This window comes from Miscanthus floridulus, chromosome 17 (genome assembly GCF_019320115.1).
Source record: "Miscanthus floridulus cultivar M001 chromosome 17, ASM1932011v1, whole genome shotgun sequence".
Classification (NCBI taxonomy): domain Eukaryota; kingdom Viridiplantae; phylum Streptophyta; class Magnoliopsida; order Poales; family Poaceae; genus Miscanthus; species Miscanthus floridulus.
Genome location: NC_089596.1, coordinates 102,420,515 through 102,428,289, shown reverse-complemented (window position 1 = coordinate 102,428,289; position 7,775 = coordinate 102,420,515). Strand labels below are relative to the sequence as shown.

At 43.1% G+C, this 7,775-nt stretch overlaps 1 protein-coding gene across 1 annotated transcript; it reads right to left on the bottom strand.

Moving 5' to 3' along the window:
* Window positions 1-3,788: 3,788 nt before the first annotated feature.
* Window positions 3,789-7,571, bottom strand: LOC136516105 (uncharacterized). The gene is made up of 8 exons (XM_066509500.1): window positions 7,349-7,571; window positions 6,957-7,252; window positions 6,785-6,898; window positions 5,713-6,728; window positions 5,489-5,594; window positions 5,052-5,213; window positions 4,913-4,966; window positions 3,789-4,493 (listed from the first exon to the last, which is right to left on the bottom strand). The coding sequence occupies exons 1-8, from the start codon at window positions 7,569-7,571 to the stop codon at window positions 3,789-3,791; spliced, it is 2,676 nt and encodes an 891-aa protein (XP_066365597.1).
* Window positions 7,572-7,775: the final 204 nt, after the last annotated feature.

Sequence of the window (7,775 nt, the reverse complement as noted above, 5' to 3'; positions counted from 1 at the left end):
ATGCAAACAAAAAGGAACAATTCACCAAGATGAATGATTAACTCCAGTAATTGTTCTACAAAAATGCATCTAGCCTCCGCCCGATCGTCCTCCCTCTCTTGATTGGAGAGATCAATAAAAATCTCTCACTAGACTTGAAGACCTAGGCTAGATCGAGAGAGAAGGTGTGTTCCCTGGAACCCTAGGCACGGGTACTGTTCCCGTGAACAGTAAATCGCCCCAAAAATCCCAAAAGCCCAGCCCCTCTCAACCCTAGGTGTCACATATTTATATCTCCAAAAGGTGGCCCACCTAAATTACAAGACTGTCATTACGCGACGTAAACGACACGTAATGGCATGATAATCATATCCAATCAATCACGTCCTCCATGGCAAATTCCGCGATGTTCGTGATCCCTCCATCTCCGCGATGTGATCCTTGCGATGTCGCCACACGACCATCCGAAATCATATCGCGATCGCCGGAAATTTCCATCTCCGGCCACGCCCGCCGCACGAGCGTCCCGGTACGTCCTTGGTTTTTGTGGCTCAACCAAGAAACCGTCCACCGACGTCCTCCCGCCGTGTAGCCAGATACAGTAGACGTACACCGCACAATCTCCGTCCCTCGAACGCGAGCGTCGAACCACCCTTCACCGTCCCGCGGTTCATCAGCATGGCATCCTATCCCCGTTCTTCAAAGATCGCCGCATGATTAGTCTCCACCTGTCACCTGCAACCACAGCCTGCCAAGAGACACGTCACACGCACACCGTGCTGTCAATCGCTCATCACAAGGCACTAGCCCCATGGGCATCTCAATCTCCCCCTTGATGAGTGCATTGACAACACCACACCTCACAAATTCATAGAGCTATAAAATCAAAACAGAAGAAGAAAGAAAAAGAAACAATCTTGATCCCCAAAGACATGGGCTAGGCTCGACACGATCAAGACAAATAAAAGAGCAACTCGAACAGCTCCAAAAACTGACTCCCTCCCTTTCTCCCTCAAAATCAGCAATTCCATTTGCAAAAATCTGGCCACAACTCAAACTCCCCCTGAAATCAAGCATTATCCCAAAAGCAATTCAAGAAAAAATAGCTCCCCCTGCAAACATGAATTTGTGCCACTCATTCTCCCCCTTGTTGACAAGGCACTCCATCAAGTAAAAATGCAAGAATCCATTCTGAGATACATGAGAAGACGGCACATGTAGAAGCTTCAGAAACATATATCAAATACTTATAAAAGCTAACCAGTGACGCTAGCCATCCAAAGAAGAAGCAGCACAATGCAGTGACCATTAAAGTTAGGAACCAAAAGCCTTTTGAAAACCAAAGAGCAAGGTGAAGCAAACAAACCATGAGACAGTACCAAGTTGAAAGCAGAACATATATCAAGCTCACGCGATGGGTAACAAAACTTCCAAACAAAGTTCACTGCAAACACTTCAATCAGGTCTATGCCATGAAAGACAAACCCATGGCACACACGTCACTTGCAACTTGGGCAAACTGTGAGTAACCAACTTAGGCCGCCATGCCAAAAGCACTAGTCCTTATGAAATTTTGTTTTTTACCCCATTTCAGCATCATATATTTTTCTTTTATACCCCAATTTTGCATGCTGAATCATGAACCCATTTTTCTTTTGGTGTCCCTGCTGATTCGGGATATTTTGACAGCCCCTGGACTATAGAGTGCCCGGTTCATGTGTGTCTTTGCGACACGAAGGAACCTTGCCCTTCCATAGGCCTAAAAGAAGCTACATTTGCAGTGACAAACGGTCTTTGACCCATTGCAAGGAAGCTGAAAACCGAACCATGAACAAGATATATGTCGAGTCTTCAACAAGATATTAAATCAAGGATAAGCAAGCAAAGCCCAATATAAACAAGAGAAATTATGTGCTATTTTCAAAACAAAGTATGGTCAAGCAAAGCATCACAACCTCTCCAAAAACTTTGATCACCAACTAGTCAAAACAAGTATAAGGTATATGAAACCGAAGCAAGCAAAAAGACTAATACTAGAATGGATAGCACACACTAAGCTCACCACGCAAACGTGCAAACGTGGTTTGATCGAGTGGCTTCGTTAAAATATCAGCAAGTTGCTGACTAGTATCAACGCGCCGAAGCTCAATATCACCCTTCTCAGAATGATCCCTCAGAAAATGATAACGAACATCAATATGTTTCGTTTTCGAATGAAGCACAGGATTCTTTGCAACACTAATAGCACTAGTGCTGTCACACAAAAGAGGAACATGAGAAAACGACAAACCAAAATCACGAAGGGTAGCTATCATCCATAAAAGCTGAGAACAACAGCTAGCAGCAGCAACATACTCGGCCTCTGTAGTAGATTGAGCAACATTTGATTGTTTTTAAGAGGACCAAGAAACAAGTGAAGAACCCAAAAACTGGCAAGTACCCGAAGTAGATTTTCTATCCAACCGACACCCAGAAAAATCAGCATCCGAATAACCGCACAAACTGAGAGTCGAAGAAGCAGAGTACCAAAGGCCAAACTCAGGAGTGAATCGAAGGTACCTCATTATGCGCTTCACAGCCTGTCGGTGAGAAGTCCTAGGAGACGCCTGAAAACGAGCGCACAGACACACTGCAAAGTGTATGTCCGGCCTCGTCGCTGTCAAGTACAAAAGCGACCCGATCATGCTTCTATACTCCTGATCCACGGGCTCTCCATCTTCATCAGCATCCAAAGCTGCGCTAGTCGACATGGGTGTAGAGATTGGCTTTGCATCAGCCATATCAAACTTCTTGAGGACATCCTTTGTATATTTTCCCTGATGCAAAAAAGTCCCATCTGGTGTCTGTTTAATTTGTAGCCCAAGGAAGAAGTTCAGCTCACCCATCATTGACATCTCAAATTCCCTGCTCATAGAATCTGCAAACTTGGCAACAAGAGCATGAGAAGAACCACCGAAAATGATATCATCCACGTATATCTGAACTATTAGAGTGTCTTTGCCTTGCTTGAGGAGAAATAAAGTTTTATCAACCGAGCCCATTTTAAAACTGGTTGCAAGTAAAAAGGTTTTTAGTCTAGCATACCATGCACGAGGTGCTTGTTTCAACCCATACAAAGCCTTTTGCAACTTAAAAACACGATCAGGAAATTTAGGATGCTCAAAACCAAGAGGTTGTTTTACATAAACTTCTTCTTCTATAAACCCATTCAGAAAAGCACTCTTCACGTCCATTTGATAAAGCTTAAAACCACGTGAAGCAGCAAAAGCAAGCACAATGCGAATAGCTTCCAAATGAGCAACAGGAGCAAAAGTTTCACCATAATCAATTCCCTCCTTTTGACTGAACCCCTAAGCCACTAATCTGGCTTTGTTTATGACAACAAGTCCATCTTCCCCTTGTTTGTTCTTAAAAACCCATTTAGTACCAATTGGTTTGCAAGAAGGAGGTGGATCAACCAAAACCCAAACCCGATTCCGTTCAAAATTTTCTAACTCCTCATGCATGGCATTGACCCAATTAGAATCAAAAAGCGCGTGTCCAACATCACGGGGTTCAAAGGAGGCAACGAATGTAGAATGCGCAAAAACACACTGATTTTTATATTTATACCTTGTCGTGCGTTCATTCAAATTACCTATCATTTGTTGGGGAGGATGGCGACGCTGAATATGTCATGGTGCTGTCCTCTCTGAGATCGCCTCCCCCTCAACTGCAGCCAGTACATGATCATCCATGAGTGGAGCTACATGATCGACAGTGGACGTATACATGTTTGAAGGCCCATCCTCTGTAGTAGTGCTGGACGCCTACACCGGCTGAGGGCTAGGCGCCACCGGTGCCTCCAATGCATCATCATCCTCATCATCACGTCCATCATCCTCATCATCATTCTCAAATATGGCCTGTCCAATTTCATCATCACCTGCACACTCAAAAGCAGAAGAAGAACAAGGCATTGTCTCGTCGAAAGTGACCTCACAAGTCTCATCGATGCGATTAGTGTCAAGATTAAGCACACGGTAGGCACGCCCTTGCAAAGCATACCCCAAAAATAACCCATCGGAAGAACGAGACTCAAACTTGTCCAAATTTCCCTTTTCCAGAATAAAACACTTGCACCCAAAAACTCGAAAGTGGGAAACTTTGGGAGAACGACCAAATCTCAACTCATATGATGTTTTCCCCAAAAAAACTCCCAGAAAAATTCTATTAGCAACATAGCAAGCGGTGTTGATTGCCTCAGCCCAGAAACGCCTAGGAGTTTTATGTTCATCTAGCATTGTCCTAGCCATTTCAACAAGCGTGTGATTTTTCCTTTCAACAACACCGTTCTGAGGGGGAACATAAGGAGAAGAAAACTGATGATCAAGACCATGTTTTTCACAAAAAGCTTTCATACGAGTATTCTTGAATTCTGTGCCGTTGTCACTACGAATAGCTCTTACGGCATTATTAGATAACTCGTTTTTCAGCTTTAGAATAAGATCACGAACATGTGCAAAAGCCTCATCCTTAGATTCCAGAAAGAACACCCAAGAGTAATGAGAAAAGTCATCCACAACAACGAGCGCATACCACTTTCCACCAGCAGAGCGAACACGGGCTGGACCAACAGTGTCCATATGTAACAGCTCACCCAGTCGTTCTATCATCACCTAAGTCAGAGGTGTATGAGGAGCAGCAACCATTTTGCCATGCTTGCAGGGAGCACAGACCAAATCCTTCTCAAACTTGAGTTTCGGTAAACCAGCAATTAAATTCATAGAACTCAAGCGGCAAAGCAAGTCAAAGCTCAAATGGCCCAAGTGACGATGCCACTTCCAAATATCAGTGGAACCATGAGCAACCAAACAACGAGTCTGTCCAAAAGATTTAGAAAAATCAACCTTAAAAACTCGTCCAAAGGGAGAGATCTTGAAAACAAGGTTACCAGCAGAATCAAGAACTCACGAATTGCCTTTCTTAAAACGCACTTCAAAATCATCTTCAAGAAGTTGCGAAACAGAAAGCAAATTATAATGCAAATTTTGTACCTTCGCGACGTCCTTTAGCATGTATTTTTTAGTTACCTTGATGCAGCCATGCACCAGAACCTTACCTTTACTATTATCCCCGAATGTAATATATTCCTTGCTGCTCGCGGGGGTGAGGCTGGAGAACCATTTGTCATCTCCGGTCATGTGGCGCGAACAACCGGAGTCCATTATCCATATGTTCTCCTCACCTCCATCCTGCAGTCAATGATGAGCATAAGAGTGAGCTAATGACTCAACACTGGGGTTAGAATAATGCAAAGAAAACCAGTGCTAAGCCACTTGCTCAAAAGAGGCATTAGCAAAATCAAAACTCTCAAAAGAACGATGAGAACCACAAGGGGGAAAACGTAGCCTGTCATTCCGACGTGGTGCAAGAGCACGAGTACGTGAGCAAAAACCAAAAGAGCGAACAGTAGGCTCATGACCCAAAATAGGACGATCATGAGTACCACATGCAAGGTACTGCTCACGTCTCTCAGCACGCTTCCGACGGAAGCAAAACTCATACAGATGACCATCACGATCACAAAAATCACAATGGTAACGCTTATGCGCAGGAGCAAAAGAAGCCATAGCCTTAGAACCAGAAGCAGCAAAGTTAGGCTTAGCCATAGCAAAATGATCAGATGATGAAGCAGTTGGCTTAGCATTCTGCGTAACCTTGAAGTGTTTAGGTTTTGGCACCCAAACCTACTTTTTAGGAGCAGATCTAGATGGTTCAACCAACAACCCCTCAGGTGTGACACCTGAACCCTCCTTCTTGGGAGGTGGTCCAGTGTACTTAGCCAAAGGTGGATTCTTTTCATTAATAGGAGCTCCACTCTTTTCACCAAACACATGTTTCAAATCGTATCCAGGTCCAAAACGCTCACTCCGTTTAATTTGAGCAATAGACATACCAATCTGGGGTTCACGAATAGAGCACCAACCAAGAATAACTCTCAAATGTTTATTTTCTTCTTCCAAAGCAGAAAACTTTACCCTCAAATCATTATTTTTAGCAACAAAAGTAGAGCAAGTCAAACAGGGAGGCAAAACAGGACAAGAATGTTTCTCCAACTCAACAATACAAGATTTAGCATTATTCAATTCAGATTGCAAGGTTGGACACGAGACACAAGCACCAAGTAAAGCAGAACTAGAGTGAAGTTTTTCCAACTCAATCTTAGCATTTTCAAATTTATCAACATTGGAGGCATGCTTAGATTGCAATTCAGAAAGTGAAACCATATGCACAGAGCACTCTTCACATTCTACTTCAGCAGGAGTAGCATCTTTTAAGACTTTTAATTCAGAATTGACTCTATCATACTCGGCCTTAAGTTTTGCTAAAATTTTATTTTGTTTATCAACATTTTTTGTCAATTCTTTAATTTCTTCTTCTACTGAATTTTGTACCTCATTGTCGGAAGAGTTATCGCTGCAACCAGAGGCCTCATCATCATCCAAGGCCATGGTGCACATCCCTCCCTTGATGTCGGCGAGGAAGCAGAGTCCATCAGTTTTCTTCTTGGGAAGCTCATCCTCAGAGTTTGAATCACTCGAGTTCGAAGAAGCATCTGAAATAAAATCACCAAGAGAAGAAAACAAAACATGTGCAGCCTTTTTAATTTGCTTATCAGTGTACTTCTGGCCATTCTTCTTCATGCGCCTATCACCCTTCTTCTTCTTCTTCTCCCTTGATTGTTCCTGGCGCCTGGAGTTGTTGCCCTGCTCAAATGTTCTAATCTTGTTTAGGCAATCAACAACAAAGTGGCCTCGCTCACCACAACTGAAGCATCCTTCTGAGCGTCTTCTGTTGCGTTGGTTCTCATAGACTCGCTTGAACTTGTTGGAGAGCAAAACCAACTAATCATCATCCAGCGCCTCCAACTCGTCATCTGCAACATGACACAGAGAAGACAAAGCAAAGCTAGGAGAACTTGGATTAGTGTTAACGTTAGTCTTACTCCCAGAAACCAAAGCCATAGGAACATCAGTAGAAGAAGTGCTAGTGGGATTTTTCAATTTGCGCTTGGAGAGGACATCAATCTCTTTTGATTTGAGCTTACTGAAAAGCTCATCAGTGGTAAGAGTCTCATAGCCAGCAGACTCAACGATCGCCTCTACCTTCATATCCCACTCATCAGTAGGTGAATGTAACAATCTAAGAGCCCTTGCATGATCATCGTAAGGCATATCCTTATTAAGAGCTTTCATCTTGTTTACAATCACTTGAAACCTTGCAAAAAGATCTTCAATAGATTCATCGGGCAATTGAGAAAAAGCATCAAATTCTTTTCTATGAATTTCGAATTTTCATGTTTTCACAGCATTGGAGCCTTCATGACATTTCTTTAACTTATCCCAAATCTGGAAGGCTAGCTCCTCACTGGAAATACGATCATACTCAGGTTTATAAAGGGAAGCTTGCAAAATGTCAACAACCTGGTTATTTGCCTCAAGAAGAGCAACGACAGCAGGATCAGTAGGGTCCTCTGTAGGAATCACATATGTAGAGTTTTGTGTGATCCTCCACAGATTCATCCCCTTCCCCTTCAAATAAGCTTTCATACGTGACTACCAATAGTCATAATCAGTACCATCAAAATGTGGAGCGCGTGTATCGGATTTTCCAGAGGTCGCCATGGTTTTTTGGAATCGATTAAGATATGGAAAACCTTAACCTTTCTCTGATACCAATTGAAGGACCAGAATAGGCGACCAGAGGGGGGGTTTGAATGGGAGCCGATAAAAGTTTCTTCAATAAGAAAGCAA

What these genes read in the sequence shown, in the direction of transcription:
- LOC136516105 (XM_066509500.1), bottom strand. Translation starts at nt 7,571, where the DNA reads ATGAAAGCTTATTTGAAGGGGAAGGGGATGAATCTGTGGAGGATCACA. An exon ending in TTTCTGGGAGTAAGACTAAC is followed by an intron (nt 6,899 to 6,956) that starts GTTAACACTAAT and finishes GTCATGTTGCAG; the next exon opens with ATGACGAGTTGGAGGCGCTG. An exon ending in TCTAGATCTGCTCCTAAAAA is followed by an intron (nt 5,595 to 5,712) that starts GTAGGTTTGGGT and finishes TCTGGTTCTAAG; the next exon opens with GCTATGGCTTCTTTTGCTCC.